The sequence below is a fragment of the Colobus angolensis genome, unplaced genomic scaffold (assembly GCF_000951035.1).
Source record: "Colobus angolensis palliatus isolate OR3802 unplaced genomic scaffold, Cang.pa_1.0 Scaffold219, whole genome shotgun sequence".
Classification (NCBI taxonomy): domain Eukaryota; kingdom Metazoa; phylum Chordata; class Mammalia; order Primates; family Cercopithecidae; genus Colobus; species Colobus angolensis.
In genome coordinates this window covers 2,098,684-2,123,452 of record NW_012115366.1, presented here as the reverse complement: position 1 = coordinate 2,123,452, position 24,769 = coordinate 2,098,684, and the positions used below count along the sequence as shown (strand labels likewise).

Sequence of the window (24,769 nt, the reverse complement as noted above, 5' to 3'; positions counted from 1 at the left end):
CACGGTGGCTCAAGCCTGTAATCCCAGCACTTTGGGAGGCCGAGACGGGCGGATCACGAGGTCAGGAGATCGAGACCATCCTGGCGAACACAGTGAAACCCCGTCTCTACTAAAAAATACAAAAAACTAGCCGGGCAAGGTGGCGGGTGCCTGTAGTCCCAGCTATTCGGGAGGCTGAGGCAGGAGAATGGCGCCAACCCAGGAGGCGGAGCTTGCAGTGAGCTGAGATCCAGCCACTGCACTCCAGCCCGGGCGACAGAGCGAGACTCCGTCTCAAAAAAAAAAGGGAACGCTCACATACTGCTGACAGGAATGTAAATTAGTACAAACAGTGTGGAGAAGTTTGGAGGTTCCTCAAAAACTAAAAATAGGACCACCATATGATCCAAGAATCCCGCTATTGGGTATTTACCCAAAAGAAAGGAAATCAGCATATCGAAAAGATATCTGCACTCTCATGTTTATTGCAGCTCTGTTCACAATAGCCAAGATTTGGAAGCAACCTAAGTGTCCATCGACAGAATCAATCCATAAAGAAAATGTGGTATGTATACAAAATGGAGTACTATTCAGCCATAAAAAATAAGATCCTGGCCGGGTGCAGTGGCTCACACCTGTAATCCCAATACTTTGAGAGGCCGAGGCAGGAGGATCACCTGAGGTCAGGAGTTTGAGACCAGCCTGGCCAACACGGTAAAACCCCGTCTCTACTAATAATACAAAAATTAGCTGGGCGTGGTGGCACACACCTGTAATCCCAGCTACTCCGGAGGCTGAGGCAGGAGAATCACATGAACCCAGGAGGTGGAGGTTGCAGTGAGCTGAGATCACACCATTGTACTCCAGCCTGGGTGACAAGAGCGAAACACCGTCTCAAAAATAAAAAAAAAAAAAATCCTGTTGGCCAGGCATGGTGGCTCACACCTGTAATCCCAGCACATCAAGAGGCTGAGGCAGGGGGATCACGAGGTCAGGAGTTCGAGACCAGCCTGGCCAATATGGTGAACTCCTGTCTCTACTGAAAAGACAAAAATTAGCCAGGTGTGGTGGCGCCCACCTGTAGTCCCAGCTACCCAGGAGGTTGAGGCAGAAGAATCACTTGAACCGGGGAGGTGGAGGTTGCAGTGAGCCGAGATCGCGCCACTGCACTCCAGCCTGGGCAACAGAGTGAGACTCCATCTCAAAAAATAAAAATAAAGAAATAAGATCCTGTCCTTTGCAAAGACAAGGATGGAACTGGAGGTCATTAAGTGAAATAAGCCAGGCACAGAAAGACAAACTTCACATGTTCTTACTTATTTATGGAAGCTAAAATTAAAACAATTGAACTGATGGAGATAGAGAGTGGAATGATGGTTATCAGAGGCTAGGAAGGGTAGTGCAGTGGGGATACTCCATAGGTCCAAAAATAGTTAGATGAATAAGATCTAGATAGCACAACAGGGTGACTACAGTCAACAATAATTTAATTGTACAATTTAAAATAACTAACAGTATAACTGAATTGTCTGTAACACAAAGGATAGATGCTTGAGGTGACAGATACCTCATTTACCCTGATGTGATTATTACAAATTGCAAGCTGGTATCAAAATATCTCATGTACTCCATAAATATATACATGTACTATATACCCACAAAAATTAAAAATAAGAAATTTTTAAAACATAAACCAGGAACGGTGGCTCACATCTGTAATCCCACCACTTTGGGAGACCAAGGCAGGAAAATCACTTGAACTCAACAGTTCAAGACCAGCCGGGACAACATGGCAAAACCCTGTGTCTACAAAAAAAATTAGCCAGGCATGGTGGTGCACGTCTGTAGTTTCAGCTACTCGGGAGGCTGAGGTAGGAGGATTGCTTGAGGCCAGGAGGTCAAGGCTGTAGTGAGCTGTGATCACACTACTGCACTTCAGCCTGGGTGACAGAGTGAGATCCTGTTTCAAAAAAATAAATAAAAAATAAAGAAAATCCAAAATCTGAGAAGTTGCAATAAACATTTCCTTTGAGCATGTCAGCCCGCAGAAAGTTTCAGATTTTAGGGACGGGCACTGTGGCTCACACCTGTAATCCCAGCACTTTTGGAGGCCAAGGCGAGTAGATCACCTGAGGTCAGGAGTTTGAGACCAGCCTGACAAATATGGTGAAACCCCATCTCTACTAAAAATAAAAGATAAAAATTAGCCAGGCATGGTGGCGGGTGCCTGTAATCCCAGCTACTCTGGAGGCTGGGACAGGCGAATCACTTGAACCTGGGAGGCGGAGCTTGCATGAGCCAAAATGGCACCACTGCACTCCAGCCTGGGCGACAGAGCAAGACTCCGTGTCAAAAAAAAAGTTTCAGATTTTAGAGCATTTTGGATGTCAGATTTTCAGATTAGGGATACTCGACCATATTACCATTGTTCTCTTTACCCTCCCAGATCTCCACCCTTGCGCCTTAAGCTCCTCCCTTGCTCCCTTAAGATCTCTGCTCAAATGTCCCCTCTTCACTGAGGGCCTCTTTGAGACAGCACAACATTCCCTACACTGTGGACTCCTGATGCACTACATACTGATGTGACTGTCTGAAGCTACCAGAACATAAACTCCATAATGGCAGGAACTTGACAGAACTTTTACTACTGTACCCCATCATTTAAAAAGATACCTGGCTCATGCCTGCAGTCCCAGTACTTTGGGGAGTCTGACACGGGAGGACTGCTCGAGCCCAGGAGTTAGAGGCTGTAGTGAGCTATCCTGGCTCCACTACACTCCAACCTGGGTGACAGAGTGAGACCCCAATTGCTCCGTGTTGCATTCGAGATAAATTATTTGGCTCTCTCTTCCAGTTCACTAAACTGTCTTGGGCTGCGCCTAATTTGCTAATGAGTCACTTGCATTTCTTTTTAATTTAAGCGCGTTTCTCACGTCTAGAAGTACCATATCTGTTTCTTTCTGTCTTCCTGCTCCCCTGATCATGGCACAGATGAAGCTCCATGCCTCAAGAACCCGGACCAGCAATCTTTTTCTTTAAAGGATCAAATCCAAATAGTATTTTGGATTTTGTTAGTCTCTGTGTCTTCATTTTTTTTTTTAATTGAGACAGAGCCTCTCTCTGTTGCCCAGGCTGGAGTGCAGTGGCGTGATCTCGGCTCACTGCAACCTCCACCTCCCGGGTTCAAGTTATTCTCCTGCCTCAGCCTCCTGAGTAGCTGGGATTACAGGCATGCACCACCACGCCTGGCTGATTTTTGTAGTTTTAGTAGACACTGGGTTTCACCATGTTGGTCAGGCTGGTCTCGAGCTCCTGAGCTCATGATCTGCCCACCTCAGTCTCCCAAAGTGCTGGGATTACAGGCGTGAGCCACTGCGCCCAGATTTTTTTTTTTTAAACAACCCTTTAAAAATGTAAAAATTGTTTTTTGCTAATTGGCACTACCAAACAAGCCACAGGCCAGATTTGGCCCACGGCTGATAGTTTGCCGGCCCCTGCTATAGAGGTCCAGTTGCTCAAAATCTCTGCAGGTCTCTAGTGGTTCCATGCTGTTTGGCATCCGTGGATTCTCTCACTGAGGCATGCACGACCTTTGAGATTACCTGCCTGCCGCATAACGGGGACTAGACTCATTAAGAGCGGGGACTTGATCCTAGCTCTTGCCTCACCAATGCTGTGCTGGGTTTCCTGTGCTGTACTGACCACCACATTGGGTCGAGTGTGGGACCTCTTATTTTTTTTTTCTTTTTTTTATTTTGAGACAGAGTCTTGCTCTGTTGCCCAGGCTGCAGTGCGATGGCGCCATCCTGGCTCACTACAACCTCCGCCTTCTGGGTTCAAGCAATCCTCCTGCCTCAGCCTCCTGAGTAGCTGGGATTACAGGCCTCTACCACTGCGCCTGGCTAATTTTTGTATTTTTAGTAGAGACGGGGTTTTGCCATTTTGGCCAGGCTGCTACACTCCCGTCAGCCCCATAAAAGTTTACAAATGCCATGGCAATGTCAGGAAGTTACCCTATCTGGTCTAAATAGGGGAGGCATGAATAATCCACCCCTTGTTTAGCATATCATCAAGAAATAACCATATATGGTCAACCAGCAGCTCTCGGGGCTGCTGTCTATGGAGTAGCCATTCTTTTATTCCTCTACTTTCTTAATAAACTTGCTTTCTCTTTACTCTGTAGACTCACCCTGAATTCTTTCTTGCCTGAGATCCAAGAATACTCTCTTGGGGTCTGGATCGGGACACTTCTGCCACTTTGAAAAGAGCCAAAGAAGAAAGACAACTCTTAACAAGACTGTTGTACTGATGATCGCAGAAAAGACTGAGATTTCAAAAATTGGCAAATTTACACACTGAGCGAATTTTCCAGTTTCCAAGAACATTTAATCAGAGTGACAGTAGTGTCCATCTACTGCCACTGAAGTTGCAAAATGGAATTATCTAACTGTTTCACTGTGTGAAGCTAAACTGTGTTTGCAGATTATGTGTCTACCTCTGTCAGTTAATGGATGAAGTATTAGAAATGAATCGGGGTAAGCAGGAGTGTTAAAAAGAGATGTGGCCAGCATGGTGGCTCACACCTGTAATTCCAGCACTTCAGGAGACCAAGGTGGGTAGATCACAAGGTCAGGAAATCAAGACCATCCTGGCTAACATGGTGAAACCCCGTCTCTACTAAAAATACCAAAAAAATTAGCCAGGTGTGGTGGCGGGCACCTGTAGTCCCAGCTACTCGGGAAGTTGAGGCAGGAGAATGACGTGAACCCGGAAGGCGGAGCTTGCAGTGAGCCGAGATTGAGCCACTGCACTCCAGCCTGGGAGACAGAGCGAGACTCCGGCTCAAAAAAAAAAAAACAGATGTACAGGCCAGGTGTGGTGGCTCACACCTATAACCCAGCATTTGGGGAGGCCGAGGAGGCAGATAGCTCAAGCCCAGGAGTTTGACATCAGCCTGGGCAACATGGCAAAATCCTCTCTCTACAAAAAAATTAGTCTGGCATGGGGGTGTACGCCTGTAGTCCCAGCTACTTGGGAGGCTGAGGCAGGATGATCACTTGAGCCCAGGAAATCAAGTCTGCAACGAGCAAAGATCGTGCCACTGCATGCCAGCCTGGGCTACAGGATACCCTGTCCCAAAAAAATTTTTTAAATGAGGTTTTGGTAGCTTCTATGCAAGGTGATAATTGCAGAGAACTGAGACTCAACTGAAAACAGGTGATACATTTTGTTGCGCTATTTATTGATTAAAGGACAAAAGAGCAAGATGAAAGACCACTAATATTTTTTGAGCTCCCACTACATGCCAGGTACCAAACCATTGTCACATCTGGCCCACCAGTGATCTTCAATGTTTGTTAAAGGGATGAACGAAACCCCAACCTTCATTCTGCAAAGGAAATGAAAGCTCAGGAAGATTCAGTGATTAACATCACATTGTAAGTACTGGCAGAGCTGGGGCTTGAACCCAGGTGAGCTGATTCAAATTTACTGCTGCTTTAACAAATCACCCCTACATTTAGTGGCTTCAAACCACAATGTACTACGTGTCACAATCAGGGTAGACAGGATGCAGATAGTTCTGCTGGTCTTGTTTGGGGTCTTACATGCCTGCACTCAGATGGTGACAGGGGCTGGGACAACAGGATGGCTTCACCCACACGTCTATCTTGGCCATTTTTGGAAACTACCATAGGTGACACTTTGCGCCACTGTGAGCACCCACAAATAGCACCTGACTGGATATTCTACCTTAGAAAGTTCTGGCAGTAGAAAGTGCCTTGAAGGGGAAACCAAAGGTTTTGTAAAAAGTCTACTTTGGTGATGAAGACCTGAGCCTAGACAGGAGCAGTGCACCCAGCAAACAGTCCAAGGGGAAGGCAAAGATGGTCTATTTCACCACAGGTTGCAGAGATGCCCACTGGGTAACAGTGTCAAGGATAACAGGAGTCCTGTGTTATCCCACTGGAGTCAGATTACAAGTATGGGTGAGATATTTTATTGAAGGGATAGAGATGAGAAAACCAAAGGAATCCTTTTAGTATTCATACCACATCCCTATCTGATCACAAGCATTGGTTATCTCACCAGCAGAAGCACTTTTCTTCAGCCATCTCTTTAAGTCAGCAAACTACTTCATAGCAGCTCCTTTGTAACCAGAGGACCCAAATTTTTCCAGAGTATGACTGGTTACCTTTTGGCTCACTGATTGACTCTCAGGTTTTTTACATTGTGACTTAACACAAAAAAGTGTTTATATAGATACATATATGTGTATATATGAAAAATATTCGTGTACATATTTCTATATATGTATATAGAGCAGAGACAAAAGTTTTACAATGAACAGCACCTTACTCTATACAACATACTCTTATTTCTACTCGCTTTAATCCTTTTCTTTTTTTTTTTTTTTAGGAGACAGAGCCTTGCTCTGTTGCCCAGGCTGGAGTTCAGTGGCAGGATCCCAGCTCACTGCAACCTCCGCCTCCCGGGTTCAAGCGATTCTCCTTCCTCAGCCTCCCGAGTAGCTGGGATTACAGGCATGCGCCACCATGTCCCGCTAATTTTTTTATTTTTTGGTAGAGATGGGGTTTCACCATGTTGGCCAGGCTGGTCTCGAACTCCTGACCGCAAGTGATCCGCCTGCCTCGGCCTCCTAAAGTGCTGGATTATAGCCCACCCAATCCTACTTTTTTAAAATGCTGTCCATTAATGCATTCTGACTTCTTGCTTGAAAGCCCCTGGTTTAGTGGATAAGCACCTGTAACCCCAGGAAGATTCAGGATTAAGGACAGAAATAACGAAGTAAATTGAAGTCTTAGCATTAATATTTTCCATTACATTTTGGAATCGTCTAATTTTATGTATTGATGACGGTTAAAATAATTCAACATGCTAATGTATGGATTAATTTTGCAATTCTATTTTAAAATGTTAAATGGAATGACGATTCAGACTTGTAAGTCGACATGTGTAACAGAATTCAACCACATCTGTAAACTAAATTGAAATTATGTGAGTAAGATTTACCAGCCATATTTTTTAGGTTGGACATATTAGATTTGTGAATGAACTATGTACTTGCATTTTGTCAAGTAACTCAACCGATTAACAAAATAACAATTAAATGTATAAATGCAGTTTATAGCTATACAGCATTTTTTAAAATCCCCTTCGAATGACTCTTTAAAATATATTAGGGGATATGCTACTTAAGTATAACTAGGTTTTGGATTTATAACGTTAATATTAATTATTAAAGCAAAACTCATTTCTAAATAGTCGCCTGAGAGCCCAAAAGACGCCCTCGAGGACAGGGAAGCAGCTCCGATTCACTTGGCGCTCACCGGTGCCCAGAATTCAGGGCCGCTCAAGCGGAGGAGCAACACGTGGCCAGCAAAAGAAGCTGGGTCCCGTGCAGCACAGCAACAAGAAACTCGCCTAGGAGGCCGTTGGAGCGTCTTTCTTTAGCACGTCACTGCCTGACACCGTCATTTTAAAAAATAATAAATAAAATTAGTAGTACGAAGAAAGCTGCGCAAGCCACGTTCCCAGCAGGGTCTGCGCCAAAGCGCGCAAGGAAACGCTCCCGTTCGGGGCGGGAGGAAAGGATGCGCGGCTCACCCAGCGCCGGGGAGGCTCGTCCCCGAGTAGGGGACGGGAACGGATGGGTCCCGGGGACTTGGGGCGCAGGGTCTGGGGCCCGAGGCCACGGGCTCAGCGGGCAGCCGGCTAGGCAGCGGTCTCTGGGATGGACGCCGCACCCCTCGCGGAGCCTCCCACCCCGACTTCACCCATCTCTGCTACCCGCAACTTATATGACAAGAACATCTGGAACCGGACTATGACACCGAAATGGCCTACCCATGTCTTTTCGCCGCCCGCAAGGCCCGACGCCGGGCCGCGCGTCCCCGGCAACCGCGCCAGCCCACGCAGCTGCAGAGGCCAGAGAAGGCCTGCTCGCCCGCGCTCAGCGCCACCCAGCCCGCGCTCCGGGCGATACCACCCCCGGCGGCCCCTCTAAAGGCCGGGAGATGGTGTCGTCCCCGGCCTCCGATTGGTCTGCGGGGCGGGGGCGTGGCCTCTGGAGCCTGGTTCCGCGCGCCGGAGCGCGCTAGCCGCATTGCGAGCCGAACCCGGGAGCAGGCGCCATGGTGAGGAGTGGTTGTGGGGCGCGGGCGACGCGAAGGTGGGGGCTTCAGTCTGGGTTCGGGCCTCAGACAGCCTGGGCCTGGGCCTGGGCTTGCGCCTGCTCTGGGAGCGGGTTCCGGCAGACGCGGAGGTTGCGCTGACGCTCGCGCCGCGGCTCCTGTTCCAGGTGCTGTTGCACGTGTTATTTGAGCACGCGGTCGGCTACGCGCTGCTGGCACTGAAGGAAGTGGAGGAGATCAGTCTGCTGCAGCCGCAGGTGGGTGAGATCCATGGGCTTCTCAGGCGGCCCCGCAGACCCTCACCGCGCAGGTCCCAGCATGCACCGCGCGCTCCCACGTGGCCCGCCGAGAGGTTCGGGGCGGGGGGCGGGCCTGGAAAGCTCTAGATCCGGGGGTCTTTACCTTGATTCATGGGTAGAATCGCTCTAGCAGTTAGAAATAAGCCTCCCGGACCCCGCGCCGGAACGATTAAAGCAGAAGCTGGGTTGTGGGGCCCAGCTTTCAGCATATTTTAAGAGCTTTCCAAGGCTGAGAACCGCTGCTTTACTGCGCCGCAGAGGCAGGAGGGAGGGAAGGAAACCACTCAGCCTCTTTCTCACCCCGCTAGGTGGAGGAATCCGTGCTCAACCTGGGCAAATTCCACAACATCGTTCGTCTGGTGGCCTTTTGTCCCTTTGCCTCGTCCCAGGTTGCCTTGGAAAATGCCAACGCCGTGTCTGAAGGTGAGTCGGCCACCACCAAATATCACAGGGAGATGTTCCTTCTGGTATCCTCTCGGGCAGCTTGTGATAGTATTTGCCATCCTTGGCCGGCTGTGAGTCTGATAGGTGTGAGGCAGTATTTGAGACATAACTGTTTAATCTGAAATAATTGTCTTCACAGAGCTCAAGATCTGGGAACTGTGATAGACCAAACTGTTGAAAGCAGACGACGTGGGATGTGTATTACGTTTCCTTGTGGGCACTGTAGTGACAAATTTTTTATTTTTTGAGATGGAGTCCCTGTCCTCCAGGCTGGAGTGCAGTGGCACGATCTGGGCTCCCTGCAACCTCCGCCTCCCTGGTTCAAGCGATTCTTCTGCCTCAACGTCCCGAGTAACGGGGATTACAGGCGTGTGCCAGCCACCACACCCGGCCCATTTTATGTTTTTAGTAGAGACGGGGTTTCACCATGTTGGCCAGGATGGTCTGGATCTCCTGACCTCGTGATCCCCCGCCTCGGCCTCCCAAAGTGCTAAGATTACAGGCGCGAGCCACCGTGCCCGGCTCGACAAAGGGGGTTTCTTAAAGGGGGTTGGCTTAACACCTACCTGTGCCTGAGTTTTTGCCTAAACACAATCAGGTGTCTGGTTTTCTGCTTTCTATTTGCTTGGAAAGGGCAGTTGGATAAACACAGGCTAAGAAAAAAAGGTTTGGTTCCATAAAGCAAATTCTACTTAATACTCAAGGGTGTGTTACAAGCTATGATTTATTGCACGCTTGTGCTATCAGACCTGAGTGTAATTGTTCCCATGGCTGGGCCAGGCTTTGCAGTGATGACTTGCGAATCAAATCTGTCAATCCCCTGAGTGCAGTCACTGATGTCTCCATGTCTCTGAGCAATGCCTGATGGGGAGGGGTCTAGGCATGCCATCCCAGTATGCTCGGTGGAAGCAGGGTAATCAGCTGAGGAGATGTTAGAATTGATCATCCTTCAGCCTGTGAGAGTGGGAACTGTGTTCTTTCCTCTGAGGGGTTGTTCATGAGGACCTCCGCCTGCTCTTGGAGACCCACCTGCCATCCAAAAAGAAGAAAGTACTCTTGGGAGTTGGGGATCCCAAGATTGGTGCTGCAATACAGGAGGAGTTAGGGTACAACTGCCAGACTGGCGGCGTCATAGCTGAGATCCTGCGAGGTGAGACCATCATCTGTTATATTCCTGTTATCCTTGACATTTTGGGGGAGGAGGTTCTGGAAACGTGGGTGCTTGTTGTGACTTCTGGGAAGGCTTCGGACTTGGCTGGTGCCCATGGGTGCGGGAGCTAGCTCAGAGCCCCTTGTTGCTCACCGTCCTGCCCTCTTCTTAGGAGTTCGTCTGCACTTTCACAATCTGGTGAAGGGTCTGACTGATCTGTCAGCTTGTAAAGCACAGCTGGGGCTGGGACACAGCTATTCCCGTGCCAAAGTTAAGTTTAATGTGAACCGAGTGGACAATATGATCATCCAGTCTATTAGCCTCCTGGACCAGCTGGATAAGGACATCAATACCTTCTCTATGCGTGTCAGGTAAAGTGCAGGGGCCACCCATAATATTGGAGTCTTTGGTCTGTAGTTTAGCTAATTTTGAGTCTTGATGAGGACTGACCATCCTGTGGGTAGAACCATGTGGACTGGGGTTGGGTCTAGGCCTCCTGGTGCTTACCACAGGCTGTGTTCTTACACTGACTGTATAGAAAGAGGAGGTAGAGTAAACCTACCCTATATACACCTCAGCTCAGGCCCTGTGCCTGGTCTGTATTGTGAATGGGGGAACACAGGATGAAGATTTGTAGCTCTATGGTTTTTGATGAAGCAGCTGGGCCAGGGAGTGACTGTGGCTCTTTGCAGGGAGTGGTATGGGTATCACTTTCCGGAGCTGGTGAAGATCATCAATGACAATGCCACGTACTGCCGTCTTGCCCAGTTTATTGGAAACCGAAGGGAACTGAATGAGGAAAAGCTGGAGAAGTTGGAGGAGCTGACAATGGATGGGGCCAAGGCTAAGGCTATTCTGGATGCCTCACGGTCCTCCATGGGTCAGTGCAGAGCCTGGCAGCCTGCATAAGGTATGGGGCTCTGAATATCTGGCCTCCTGCGTTCACACTTGGTTTTTCCTAGGCATGGACATATCTGCCATTGACTTGATAAACATCGAGAGCTTCTCCAGTCGTGTGGTGTCTTTATCTGAGTACCGCCAGAGCCTACACACTTACCTGCGCTCCAAGATGAGCCAAGTAGCCCCCAGCCTGTCAGCCCTAATTGGGGAAGCGGTGCGTCACGGGACACAAAAATGGGAGAATAAAGACTGTTGCCATGTGCACCTGCACTGCTGTATTTCCTGACCCACTATGTCTTCCCTAGTTGTGCTTGATGGGGAGGTGGGGAGCAGAGCTGTCATGCAACTGGCAGGTCAGCAGTTTGTTTCTCTGACTACTTCCTTGACTCTCTCCAGGTAGGTGCACGTCTCATCGCACATGCTGGCAGCCTCACCAACCTGGCCAAGTATCCAGCATCCACAGTGCAGATCCTTGGGGCTGAAAAGGCCCTGTTCAGGTACCAGTGAGGGCACCTGCCCACAATCAGGTGCCACTTCTGGTGCCCACTGCTTGTTGGGGGATCACGGTGATGGCTGACCAGGGCTCCCTGACCTATACAGGCCTCTGCTATGGGGGTGATGGCCAGTCCTGGTGTCTGAGTGATTCCCAGGGCCCAGCAAAGGGACCAAGTCTCCAGGTCAGCGACATCGGATGCCTTCCCTCTGCCTCTGGGAGCTATGGGTTGGCATGCATTGGGGTAGAGATCCAATCTGGCCTGAGGCTCACTCAGGACTTGGGGGTGAGAGGAGGGGAGGAGCTGAGCTGCCTTGGCTAATGGGGTTGAAATTTCTGATCTTAAACTCTCCACTGAATATTCTCTCAGAGCCCTGAAGACAAGGGGTAACACACCAAAATATGGACTCATTTTCCACTCCACCTTCATTGGCCGAGCAGCTGCCAAGAACAAAGGCCGCATCTCCCGATACCTGGCAAACAAATGCAGTATTGCCTCACGAATCGATTGCTTCTCTGGTATGGGGCGGGGGGCTGGCAGTTGTGAGAAGGGACTGGCTGGGTGGGTGAGTGGGGAGGCTCACAACCATAGCTTCCACAATGATGGCAATATTTTTCGTCAACAGCAGTTCACCTAGTGAGTGTTGAGACTCTGGGTCTGAGTGAAGCTGAGGGCAAAGGGAACACAGGGTGGGGGTAGTTTTTCTCTTTGGGCTGACAGGCTTTGTTACACACATCCAGAGGTGCCCACAAGTGTATTTGGGGAGAAGCTTCGAGAACAAGTTGAAGAGCGACTGTCCTTCTATGAGACTGGAGAGATACCACGAAAGAATCTGGATGTCATGAAGGAAGCAATGGTTCAGGTTAGTTGGGCTTTGCTGGGTGTGGAGAGGCATAGCTAGCTGTTGGAGGTGATGAACTGTCTGAGCCTGACCTCATAGAGTGGAGGCAAAAAAAACTGATTTAATGAGCCTGATCCAATAATGCCAGAAAGGAGTCCTCAGAGCACCAGAGGTCTTCAGGCCCTTTTAGCACTTTTCTTTGACCAGGCAGAGGAAGCGGCTGCTGAGATTACTAGGAAGCTGGAGAAACAGGAGAAGAAACGCTTAAAGAAGGAAAAGAAACGGCTGGCTGCACTTGCCCTCGCATCTTCAGAAAACAGCAGTAGTACTCCAGAGGAGTGTGAGGTCAGTAGGCAGCATGGCCCTGGCAGACATCCTAGGTTGTAGGATTTTCAACAGCAGAATAAAGGATATGCTGCATCAAGCCATGGTCTTGAGTCCAGGCTTTTGGACTGAAACAAGGACCTGAAACATCTAAAACTACCTCTTGATTCTATAGGAAGGATATAGGTGCTGAACTTGCTCAAGAGCCCAGAGAGCTGGTTGTAGCTCACACCTGTTCCCTGGGCATGTGTGTTCTGTCCTCGGCTGCTTCCCAGGAGTCCTCAACCTGGGGTAGTGTAAATTCCTGCTCTGCTTATTCTCAGACGTGTGTCCGGAGGTGGTAGTGTTTCGCAGTGGGGATGGGGGCAGGGAGGTCCCCAATGTGCTAAGCTACAATCATTCTCCCTGATATTTTCATTTAGCACCCAGTTTCTTAAACAGTGTTTCAGGGCCCTGTCTGGAACTTGGCATGAGGGTTCTGTTGTGACCAGCATGGTGGGTGTTTCTTTAGGTTTTTTTTTAATGGGCTGAGGTAATTTCTCATTACATGTTTTCCTTCTAATTTGGGACAGCCTTTGGGATGGATTTCTAAAGTTAATACCCACACAATTAAACTATCCCAGAAACACTGGGCAATGTTAATAACTGCAGAGTTTTCCCTGCTTTGGCTACTTAATTGCTGAAGATGTAATGGGGGTGTGTGTGATGGCACTGTTCTCACAGCCTGTTCCCCTGTCCTTCCCTTTAGGAGACGAGTGAAAAACCCAAAAAGAAGAAAAAGCAAAAGCCTCAGGAGGTTCCTCAGGAGAATGGAATGGAAGACCCATCTATCTCTTTCTCCAAACCCAAGAAAAAGAAATCTTTTTCCAAGGAGGAGTTGATGAGTAGTGATCTTGAAGAGACCGCTGGCAGCACCAGTCTTCCCAAGAGGAAGAAGTCTTCACCCAAGGAGGAAACAGTTAATGACCCCGAAGAGGCAGGCCACAGAAGTGGCTCCAAGAAAAAGAGGAAATTCTCCAAAGAGGAGCCAGTCAGCAGTGGGCCTGAAGAGGCAGCTGGCAAGAGCAGCTCCAAGAAGAAGAAAAAGTTCCATAAAGCATCCCAGGAAGATTAGAATGCAGACAGACATTCTCTGGGAGGTGGGACATACCATAGCCCAAAGTGACATCTTTCACCCTGTGCCCTGTTCCCCAATAAAAACAAATTCACAAAAGTTGGTTCATATTCTTTATTGGACACCTTACATGAGTATGGACAGGGCCTATGGGTGGGGCAAGGCAGCAATGACAGCCTCGGTGAAGTCATGGCAAGTAGCATAGCCACCCATGTCAGAGGTTCGAACCTGTGGGGGAGAATCATCATCATCCATGTGGCCTGGGTTCCATCCTAACAATCCCCGTCGCCACCCAACAGTCTCCCCTAAGGAAGGTGGCCCAAGGACAACCTAGGCTCTACCCAGCAAGGTGACCATGGTCCACTGCCTAGAGGCACAAGGTCTCTTCCCTGGTGCACTGCACTGAAGGGTATGGGGAGTGTGGTCCTTGCAAGGTTGGAAGAAATAAAGGGCTCTAGCTCCCATGGGGGTGCAGGTGACCGATGACAGACTTGATGAAGTCGGTTGTGGTGCTGTAGCCGCCCATGTCTCGAGTCCGCACCTACAGCCACCACCGGCAACAGCCGTGGGGAGGGAGAAAAGAGAGCCCATGAAGGGAGGTAGGGCAATGTGATTGAGAAAATGGAATCCAAGAATGCGTGACAGCCAGAAAAAGAGGCAATGCACAGGAATGGAAGGAGGAGCCAGGTTGGGAAGCACATGGACCTGCCCACTCCTCTTAAGCTACTATTAGCTATGCTGCAGCCAGAGCAAGACAGAAGGCTGAGCAGGCAAAGATGATGGGAAATGCAGATCAGAGGCGCGATGTGGCTACCTTCCTTGGAAGAAACAGAGACAAGACCAGGTGGAAGGAAAGAATCGCAGCGGAAAGGAGATGGGTGTGAAGGTGAAGCTGATGCTTCAGCCTGCCTGTATCCCTTGCTGTTCCACCCCCAAGGAGAGCTGCAAGTTCTGCATTCAGATGGCCCATGAAAAGGGCAGTGGATGAAGCAGGAAAGAGGGAACAGCAGATGGGATCTAAGAGGCAAAAGAGATCAAGAGGATGAAACAGCCAAGAGAAGGGAAGAACAGCCCTGAGAGGGATGCAGGAGGTCAGGGAGCAGGTGTTCTGGGAACCTGGGGGAAAAGGAGACCCCCATTCAGGTTCCCCAGAGAGTAGTGCCGAGGTGCTGACCCCAGAACTACTCTAAACCCTGAAGCCAGCACTACTCTTCTAAACTCACCTTGCCAACTTTGATCACCTTCTTCACTGCATCTGCAATCATGTTGGAGTGATACTCAAGACTGTGGATATGGACAGGAAGAAACTGTGACTCCCCCAAGACACCTCCCACTAATTTCCCCACCGGGCTCCTCCTCACAACACCCAGCCTCTGCCCACAGCCTCCCGTGACCTACTTGAGATGCCGCAACATGTTGGAAGCCGACAGCAGCATGGCTGTGGGATTGGCTATATTCCTGCCCACTGCCTGGGCAAATGGGTGCCGGGCACCCTGTGGAAAGAGGGGCAGGCTAGACACTGGGAGGAGGCAGGAGGGGTACGCAGAGGCTTAGGTTGGAAAAGGACATTATGGGAGGGGAAAGTCAGGCCAGGGTCATTGAAAAGAGGCATGGTGGGCAGCGTGGGGGAAGAACAGGCCAAGATCACTTAGGAAATGGAGACACTGGGATGGGGGAGAAATGGCAGACTTGAGGTCAGAGAAAGGGCACACAGGAAGGGCCGAGGGAGAAAGCAGCCTCACTCACCGTCTCAAAGACTGCATATTCTGCACTATAGCTCTCACCAGGGACCACACCAGCTCCCCCAACCAGGCCAGCAGCCAGATTGTCAATAATGTTCCCATAGAGATTGGGCATCACGAGCACATCAAACTGGTAAGGATTCTGCACCAACTAGAGGATGAGAGATGTAGGCATGAAGTAAATTCCACTCCCCACCCTCCTCCTCCGCCCCATGAGTGGAGATGTGGGGAGGCCTCACCTGCATGCAGCAGTTGTCTATGATCATTGTCTCAAATTTGATTTTGGGGTACAGTTCAGCAACTTCCTCGCAGCACTGCAGGAACAATCCATCCCCAAGTTTCCTGTCCGTGGGCCAAAGGGGACAGATTCAGCCAAGAAAGTACAGGGGCTACCTTCCCAGGAACCATCCTACACAAAGCCATGTCCCTCACATGATGTTGGCCTTGTGGACAGCAGTGACCTTGCTCCGCCCCTTCTTGGTGGCATAGTCAAAGGCGAACTTTGCAATCCGCTGAGACTTGGCTCGTGTGACAATCTTCAAACACTCAATCACACCCCTTGCACTCTGGGTAAGAAGACAGCAGCAGCTAGGTGACACTGGGAAGTGACACTGGGAAGGAGCTCCACCTCTCTCCCACCTTCATCCTTGCCCTCCCCCAGTTTCTGGGGCTTCACCTCATGTTCCAGAGAGCTGTACTCCCCTTCCGTCTGCTCTCGAATGATCACCAGGTCTAGATTGTTGTGCCGAGTCATATACCCAGGAAGTGACTTCACATGGACTACGTTGGCAAATAAGTCCAACTTACGCCTGAGGGTGGGCAGGGCCATCAGCTACGCTCCTGGTGCCCTGACACCTCGACCATTCGCCCCACCCAGACCACCTACCTCAGCCGCATATCATAGGAGGCTAGCTCCCCCTTATACTCCATCGGGGTATGAATCTTTCCTGTGTAAACAAAGTGGGAAAAGGAGTGTCAGGCACTGGCCAAGCCCAAGGGAACCCAGACCAGTGTCTAACCCCCTTAGGAACATAATGTAACCCAGACTCCCATCTCCCACTCCCAAATCAGTAACTTTTAAATTGTTGCTGGGGGCAAGGGACAAAAGAGAATAATGTGGTTACAACCAGAAACATTTCATCTATTGCTGTGTGTGTGTGTGTGTGTGTGTGTGTGTGTGTCTGTGTGTGAGAGAGAGAGATAGAAGGCGGGGGAGAGAGACAGGGTCTCACTCTCGCCTAGAGTGCAGTGGCGCTATCTGGGCTCACTGCAACCTCCACCTCCCAGGTTCAAGCAATTCTCCTGCCTCAGCCTCCTCAGTAGCTGGGATTACAGGCATGTGCCACCACACCTGGCTAACTTTTTGTATTTTTAGTAGAGGCAGGGTCTCACCATATTGGCCAGGCTGGTCTCGAACTCCTGACCTCAAGTGATCTGCCCGCCCCAGCCTTAATGCTTTATTTTTAGTCAACATATTTAATTTAGGCTGAAACTTCAAAATGGAGAATGGATTTTTTCTATTTATCAAAAAAGAGCCTGGGCTTGATAACAAGTTGAAAAACAGTGCTAGCAGATCTGTGATCTTTTAGATGTTTCTGTGCCTTCTCCTTATTTGACATTTTTTAATCCAACAACTACTGATGAATGTCAATTATATGTCAGGCAATAAGGATAGCAACTAAAACCATACAACTCCTGCCCTCGAGAAGCAAACGGTACACTGGGAAAGACAGATAATATGAAAGACATGATAAATACCATGGGAAACTGGCATAGCAACACAAAGAGGAAATCCTCTCCAGTAATATCAGGATACAGCACAGAAGAGCTAGCACTTCAGTCACGCCTTAAGTTATGTGAGCACAATGGGCTCAACAGTGATCCCCGAAAATGACTGTCCATGCCCTGAGCCCCAGAACCTATATATGTGACCTTATTTGGGAAAAGAGGCTTTGCAGATGTAACTAAGTTAAGGATCTTGAGAAAAAATCGTCCTGGATGAGGGTTGGCCCTAAATCCAGTGATAAATATTTAAGGAGAAAAATGATACAGAGATAGAGAAGGAAGAAAACCACAGACAGATACTGGAGTGATGCATCTACAAGTCAAAAAACAGCAGGAGCCACCAGAAGAGGCAAGAAAGGATTCTCCCCTAAACCTTCAGAGGGAGCAGGGCCCTGCCAACACCTTAATTTGAGACTTATGGCCTCCAGTACTGTGAGAGAATACATTTCTGTTATGATAAGCCACCAGGTTCATGGTAGTGTGTTATGGCAACTATGGGAAACTAATACAGTGAATGAGTGAGAAGGACTCTTAACAGGTAGCTTCAAAGAAAGAACGTTCTGGGTACAGGGAACAGTATATAAGTCAGGTAGTACATATTTGGAATCTAACACACAATCTAGTGTGATTGAAGCACAGAACAAGAGTTGTGGAACCAAGGCAGAAAAGTTAAGGGCCAACTTATAAAGTACTGACTTTCCTATGGTAAGGGTGACCTGGAAAAGTCAGGCTGTTCTTTCCAAGAAAAGAGATATGGAAGATGAACTGTAGGGGCAGAACTAGAAGCCAAAAAATTCAAATGAGGAGATTAAAGCATGGAAGACAAAAGAAAAGGGGCAGCTAGGCAGGGTAGCTCATGCCTATAATCCCAGCACTTTGGAATGCCGAGGTAGGTGGATCACTTGAGGTCAAGAGTTCGAGACCTGCCTGGCCAACATGGTAAAACCCTGCCTCTACTAAAAATTCAAAAATTAGCCTGGGCATGGTGGCTCATGCTTGTAATCCCAGCACTTTGGGAGGCCAAGGCGAGCAGATCACAAGGTCAGGAGTTCGAGACCAGCCCAACCAACATGGTGAAACCCTGTCTCTACTAAAAATACAAAAATTAGCCAGGCGTGGTGGCACACTCCTGTAATACCAGTCAGCTACTCAGGAGGCTGAGGCAGGAGAATCACTTGAACCCGGGAGGCGGAGGTTGCAGTGAGCCAAAATGGCGACATTGCACTCCAGCCTGGGTGACAGAGCAAGACTCTGTCTTAAACAAAACAAAACAAAACAAAACAAATACAAAAATCAGCTGGGTCTGGTGATGCACACCTGTAGTCCCAGCTACTCAGGAGGCTGAGGCAGGAGAATCGCTTGAACTGGGGAGGGGGAGCTTGCAGTGAGCAGAGATCACACCACTGCACTCCAGCCTGGGCAACAGAGTGAGACTCTGTCTCAAAAAAAAAAAAAAAAAAAAGAAAAAGAAAGAGAGAAAGAGAGAGGGGGAGAGAGGGAGAGGGCGAGCGAGGAAGAAGGGAAGAGGGAAAGGGAAGGGAAGAAAAGAGGGAGGGAGGGAAAGAAAACAAATGAAAAGAAAGAGAAGAGAAGAGAAGGGGCAGCTAGAAGTGGTATTCCAGAAATGCAGTGAACAAGATTTGATGACAGTTGATGTAGCCTCAGGACAGACTCAGAAGCCCTGGAACTTTTCTGCATAGACAGCTGACATGATCTCTCAACTCCTGGGTTCCCAATGGGAAAGAACAAATGTCCAAATACCAGTGGTGGTTGCCCTGGAGAGTTAATATAATTGCATACCATGTGGGGAGAAGGGCTTAATAAACATTTGATCATTTGATTTTAAATGGCACATGGACAAGTGGCAAGAGGGCACACATACCAATGATGGCCACTTTGTTCTCCTTCATGGAACTCAGCACCTGCTCCAGCTTCTCCTCAGATGCCATATTCTGCACCTCACTCAGGTGGTGCTCCTGGAACTCCACTGGGACAGCGGCAGCCTTCAGAGACAGGTTCCCAAAACATCACAGTCAAGGCCAAGTCCTTTCCAACCCACTACTGTCCTCTACTGTCTGATTCCCGAGGCCACTCACCTTGAACACCTCCTTGACGGCGTGCATCAGCTCAGGTCCCACACCGTCTCCCGGAAGCATGGTCACGGGAAAGGAGCCCTCCACCCTCACGTCCTCGGCCTTAATTGGGGGAAGAGGGGAGAAGCAAAGATAAAGCTGGGGCGGGAGAAGGGATCCTGGGAGTAGGGAAGTGGGGAGACCCGGGAAGGATGGAGAAAAGCCAGGGGAGGGAGCAGCGAGGAAGGGGCAGGGTCGTGAGCGAGACCCCAGCCAGATTCGTGCATACCTGGCTCCGCGATGCAGCGTGCGCCGCGGCCGAGGTACTCAGACCTCTCCATGCCCCAGGGTTCCCGGTGGAGACCAACGCCTACAACAGGGACACACAAGCCTGTAAGGTCAGATATCAGACATCCAGACCCCGAACACTACAGTTGACTTTGCTCTGTTTAGGAAACCCTGGGACAAAGTCTCCGCTCCCTCGCCCGCCCCTGCCCCACATGTCCCGGGCGCTCACTCGGGTCAGCCAGCGGACACCGCTCAGTGCCGCCATGTTTCCCGCAGAAAGTCGCGTGAGAAGTGACGCCTGAAGCTGGCGCGGCCCTCTACCCCGACTTCCGGCCCGTGCTCAGTGCCGGGTACATCTCTTTCTAGGCCAACCAGCCCTGCTTGCTCACGCCTGTTTCTCCTCTTTCTTGCCGGTGGGGAGGTCATGGGATGCGCGAGCACTTTGTCTCTTGATTTATTTTCAGTCGCCATATTTAATCTACGTGGAAACTTCAAAATAACATTGGGGGGAAATGTAACGTCATGTTTATCAGACGAGGACCTGAGCTTAACAAGAGATTGAGAGAAAATCCTTGGGAAGCTGTTAAAATTGTGTCAATGCGTTTGTTATTCTTTTAACCAGTATTCACTGAATACCTGTATGTCAGGCTCTAGAGGAACACAGTACAGCCCATGGGAGGTGTGTGTGGGGTTTCTCCGCCAGTCTCCGAGACTGCCCAGTACCTCTGTATTACCCGTTGCCTCGTAGTTTTTTTCTTAAAGGGTCTTGTTCTTTGCTGTGACAGTTATTTCCCTAATAGTGTGTCCCGGACTTGAACTCCCCAGGACAGGCCCATAACGAGTGCCAGAAATGAGTTCAAGCGTGTAAGTGTGACTAAAGGGAATTTCAGACTGATCCTTAAAGTAACAATCATAAAAAATAAAAAGAGTTTGGACAACATAGGGAGACCTCGACTCTACAAAAAATTTTAAAATTAGCCAGGCGTGGTGACACACCTGTAGTCCCAGCTACTTAGGAGGCGGAGGTGGGAGGATCACTTAAGCCCAGGAGGTGGAAGCTGTAGTGAGCCCTGATGGCACCACTGCACTCCAGCCTGGGAGACAGGGCGAGACCCGTCTCAAAACAACTCCAGTCACGATATTAGGTGTGTACAATTGACACACCTAAAGACAAACTGATACAAGAAGACTTGCCTCACCCACTCTTCTGGAGGTATGGTTTTGGATCACCTATCCAGATGGACCAGAGCACTTGTTAAAAATGTAGGCTTGTGAGTCATACCTCATTTGCTGAATCCAAATCTCAGTGTCAGGGGCCCAGAAAATTTATCTCTAACAGACTCCCCCTGTTAATACATGCTGAAATGTAAGAACCACTAACTAGGTTCTCTGTGATAAGTTCCTCCTTCGTATATACCTCAACCAGCCAAAAAGGTGGCAAGGCAAAGGCATTCCCAGTGGTTCTAATCTTGGGGAACAAGCATAGGCTTTGTGCCTCCTCTGCAATCCTTTAGGTGAGACATTCTCCTATATAGTAGTAGGATGAGATGATTAAATTAGATAATGTGTAAGAGTTTTGAACAAATGAAAAGTACTGGGTAAATACAGAGCTGTTATTATAGCTAATATAATATTAATAAAACACACTCCTCTATTTCCATTCGTATATCCCATGAAACCAACCAAAACCAGAGAGCACCACCATCTTGCTCCCATAGACTTCCTAGTCCAAGCTTCCACATCAGTATTACCTTTCGTCACCATTTTTCTTCTCCAAATATTTCTCCTTCTGACTAAGAAAAAAATGGAAGATTTACGACCTCTGCCTCCCGGGTTCCAGCGATTCTCCTGCCTCCGCCTCCCTGATAGCTGGGATTACAGGCATATGCCAACACACCCGGCTAATTTTTGTATTTTTATTAGCGACAGGGTTTTCACCATGTTGGCCAGGCTGGTCTCGAACTCCTGACCTCAGGTGATCCGCCCGCCTCGGCCTCCCAAAGTGCTGGGATTACAGGCATGAGCCACCGCACCCAGCTAGATTTACTTTTTTTAAAAAACTACATTTTCTGTTACTTCAGGAAATTTAGGATAAGAAAGAAGAGAGATGTACCATCTTAATCCAATCTCTGATAGTAATCTAATTTTCTTGAGGGTAACTACATCATTTCCATCCCTAAAGTCTGCACAGGCTTGTTCCCCACCTAACACTCAAAAAATATCTGCTAAGTGATAAAACACTAAGTGGCTGTCACCAGGGTGAACGGAACTGATGGAGGTTACCAGTGGACACAGGCCAAGGAAATGAGACCATTATTGTCTGAAGGCCACTGTGTTCTCCCCATGAACTCAGCAAGCTCTCCTGGCCTTCAAGTCCCCACGAGGGCATCTTTGACCAATACTGCCTGATAATGGAGAAATCCGATCAGGACCTTTGAAAAGTTTCTTAACCAATCTCCTGGGGGATGGGAGGGAGGTTATACCATCTTGTTCTCTTCTAACTGTTGTGGAGTCTCCTCTGCCTAGCACAAGAGGCCATAATGGTGGATAAGCTGCCTGTACTTGAGTGTTCAGTGTGAAGCTGAGTGACTTGAATGTCTGCTTCCCAGGCCTGCAAATCCTCCAGCACAGGAGTCCTAACTTGGGGTCTACAGAATCCCCTAGGTGTCCATGAATAGGAATCAGTACTGTGAACCTGGATGGGGAAAACCAAAAATCACATCTTTATTCTCACCTCTAACTGAAATTTATCATTTCCTTTCATTATGAATGCAGGTCACAGATTACAGTGCTACCTGTAGTACTCTTGACTTTGTCAATCATAAAAAATATAGATATTTTCATACCACATTTTAGTTATAGTAGATATCTTAAAGTATTACTTTAATCCCTATTTTTACATTATTTGACCCAATGCTAGATTGTGTTATTTAATGAATTAATAAAGCAGCAAACATAGTAATATGTTACAAGGTAGCTTTTATTCCTTTTTCTTTTTCTCTTTTTAGAGAGATGGCTTCAGTCTGTTGCCTAGGCTAGTGTGTGATCATGGCCCAACTCCCGGGCTCAGGAGATCCTCCCACCTCAGCCTCCCAAGTAGCTGGAACTACAGGCATGCACCACTACGCCTAGCTAATTTTTAAATATTTTGTAGACATGAGGTCTTGCTATATCACCCAGGCTTGTCTTAATCATATTTGTCTTGTAATTCTATTTATTTTGTGTATTTAAAAGCCTCTTTTTTTTTTGGAGACTGAGTCTTGCTCTGTTGCCCAGGCTGAAGTGCAGTGGTGTGATCCTGGCTTACTGCAAGCTCCGCCTCCCGGGTTCACACCATTCTCCTGCCTCAGCCTCCCGAGTAGCTGGGACTACAGGTGCCTGTCACCACGCCCAGCTAATTTTTTTTTTGTATTTTTAGTAGAGACGGGGTTTCACCATGTTAGCCAGGATAGTCTTGAACTCCTGACCTTGTGATGCGCCCGCCTCAGCCTCCCAAAGTGCTGGGATTACAGGCGTGAGCCACCACACCCGGCCTAAAAGTCTCTTCTAAGAAAGATTCCACAGGCTTCACCAGCCTTCCAAAGAGGTCCACTGCATACAAAAGTTTCAGAATTTCTGGTGTGTTAGGCCTACTGGATCTTTTTCTGAAACCATGAACAATCAAAAGAGTAATATAACAAATAACAATTCCTTGAAAAAGTCTGAAAAAGCTTCTTGGGAGAAAGAATTTGATCTGTGGTTGAAAGGATAAACAGAATTACAAAGGAGACGTGATTACAGTCAGGGAAAATGGAAATGTAAGCAAAGGTACTGTCTCAGATCAACTGCCCTAGAAGCGGAGCCCAAGACAGGGATGCTATGCAATTGACCTGTTGAAGGAGTGCTCTCAGGAGAAACACATCAGAAGATGAATGAGCAGAAGATGGCAGGGGACGGAGCTCAGCAAGATGTGTCCTCAGCCGGAGTCCACCTCAGCCCCATCTCCTGGGGAGCTCTGGAGCATGAATGACAACTCAAGGTTGTCACAATTTGAGACAAAGCTTAACAACCCTGCTTCCCCCCTGCGTGGCATAGGTCAGGGACAACCCTTCAGAGAAGGAGGAAGCTGTGAACCATTAGTGGCCAATACCTGAAGCAATTGGGGGAATGGATACACCAGCTGGCCAAAAGGATCCGGCCAAGGCAGCCACTACCTTGTGGAGGTGACAGTGAGCATGGTATGCTGACGAACAGTGAGGCGGGCAGACATATTTGAGGAGATGAGTTACAGTAAGGATTGGTGAGTAAGTAAGGACCCTGTTGAGGTTGGTGACCGTTAAATTTATTGTGGTGCAATTGTGTGTGATTTCACGGTGAAAGCAAACACTTGAGTTCATCCAAAAGTGATATTTTGCTAGAGAGAGGTACAAGGGAGTTGGGAGTGTTGGCAAAATGGGGTCAGGAGGTAAGTGAAAATAGAAGAGATCTAATCAATAGGCAGGTGAGGAAAGAATCAAAAACCGCCAAAATATTCAAAGAGTAGTATTTGTGGGAGTCATTGAGCAACTAAGATGGGAAGAGAGGATGCTGCTTCCACCAGTGGTTTTGGAGGTGGAGCAGATGCTGGTGATAATGAAGTCCCAGATGGAAGATTTACGACCTCTGCCTCCCGGGTTCCAGCGATTCTCCTGCCTCTGCCTCCCTGATAGCTGGGATTACAGGCATATGCCAACACACCTGGCTAGTTTTTGTATTTTTATTAGCGACAGGGTTTCACCATGTTGGCCAGGCTGGTCTCGAACTCCTGACTTCCCAGATGGGAAATGGGAGTGGATGCCAAGGAGAGCTCAAGGACCCTGCAGATGAGGACTCAGACCCACAATACTGATGAGGCATCCATATCACCATGGGAGTCAATGAGGATAGTGGCCTCAGCTGAGGCAGGGGAAAGCTGGGATCCAAATGCCATAGTCTTCTCATGATAAGCAAAAGAGACGAGGAGGTGAGAGATGGCAGAGAATGAGAGAGGTGATATCAGTTACCAGAAAGAGCCCCTAAAAGGCAACACTTCTTTTTTTTTTTCTGTTAGTTTTAATATAAAATTTTGCTTTAGTACTTTTAGACAACCCTCTTTTAAAATATATATAATATATAGGCCGGGCGCGGTGGCTCAAGCCTGTAATCCCAGCACTTTGGGAGGCCGAG

At 48.6% G+C, this 24,769-nt stretch overlaps 2 protein-coding genes and 1 long non-coding RNA gene across 4 annotated transcripts in view; 1 reads left to right on the top strand and 2 right to left on the bottom strand.

Annotated features, from left to right (window-relative positions):
- Nucleotides 1-6,398: 6,398 nt before the first annotated feature.
- On the bottom strand, nucleotides 6,399-8,428 carry LOC105512761. The gene has a single exon (XR_001001911.1). It is a non-coding gene; the product is annotated as an uncharacterized LOC105512761 (long non-coding RNA).
- On the top strand, nucleotides 8,004-13,797 carry NOP56 (NOP56 ribonucleoprotein). Of its 2 annotated transcripts, none has more exons than XM_011943349.1 (12): nucleotides 8,004-8,135; nucleotides 8,300-8,389; nucleotides 8,740-8,854; nucleotides 9,864-10,025; nucleotides 10,198-10,396; nucleotides 10,718-10,905; nucleotides 10,988-11,139; nucleotides 11,322-11,422; nucleotides 11,789-11,937; nucleotides 12,160-12,281; nucleotides 12,468-12,605; nucleotides 13,333-13,797. In XM_011943349.1, exons 1-12 carry the CDS (start codon nucleotides 8,133-8,135, stop codon nucleotides 13,696-13,698), a joined length of 1,785 nt encoding a protein of 594 aa, XP_011798739.1. In that variant the 5' UTR covers nucleotides 8,004-8,132; the 3' UTR covers nucleotides 13,699-13,797. The 2 variants fall into 2 exon arrangements, with proteins under 2 accessions (XP_011798739.1, XP_011798738.1); XM_011943348.1 differs by having other exon boundaries at nucleotides 8,048-8,135; nucleotides 11,322-11,428.
- Nucleotide 13,798: 1 nt separating this feature from the next.
- The window catches only part of IDH3B (isocitrate dehydrogenase 3 (NAD+) beta), a 29,758-nt gene continuing 18,787 nt past the window's right edge, over nucleotides 13,799-24,769 (bottom strand). Inside the window, exons 3-14 of the mRNA XM_011943350.1 lie at nucleotides 19,815-20,074; nucleotides 19,587-19,667; nucleotides 19,322-19,420; nucleotides 19,108-19,228; nucleotides 16,327-16,387; nucleotides 16,117-16,249; nucleotides 15,873-16,006; nucleotides 15,680-15,782; nucleotides 15,445-15,591; nucleotides 15,097-15,191; nucleotides 14,922-14,982; nucleotides 13,799-14,239 (exon numbers count right to left, since the gene is read on the bottom strand). Coding sequence (XP_011798740.1) covers nucleotides 14,153-14,239; nucleotides 14,922-14,982; nucleotides 15,097-15,191; nucleotides 15,445-15,591; nucleotides 15,680-15,782; nucleotides 15,873-16,006; nucleotides 16,117-16,249; nucleotides 16,327-16,387; nucleotides 19,108-19,228; nucleotides 19,322-19,420; nucleotides 19,587-19,667; nucleotides 19,815-19,850 — 1,158 coding nt within the window. The 5' untranslated portion in view covers nucleotides 19,851-20,074 and the 3' untranslated portion in view covers nucleotides 13,799-14,152. The remainder of the gene's footprint in view (nucleotides 14,240-14,921; nucleotides 14,983-15,096; nucleotides 15,192-15,444; nucleotides 15,592-15,679; nucleotides 15,783-15,872; nucleotides 16,007-16,116; nucleotides 16,250-16,326; nucleotides 16,388-19,107; nucleotides 19,229-19,321; nucleotides 19,421-19,586; nucleotides 19,668-19,814; nucleotides 20,075-24,769) is intronic.

Bases quoted from the DNA above. Each gene is read 5' to 3' on its own strand.
- NOP56 (XM_011943348.1), top strand. The intron at 8,390-8,739 runs GTGGGTGAGATC...TCACCCCGCTAG, and splicing joins TCAGTCTGCTGCAGCCGCAG to GTGGAGGAATCCGTGCTCAA. The intron at 10,906-10,987 runs GTCAGTGCAGAG...GGTTTTTCCTAG, and splicing joins TGCCTCACGGTCCTCCATGG to GCATGGACATATCTGCCATT.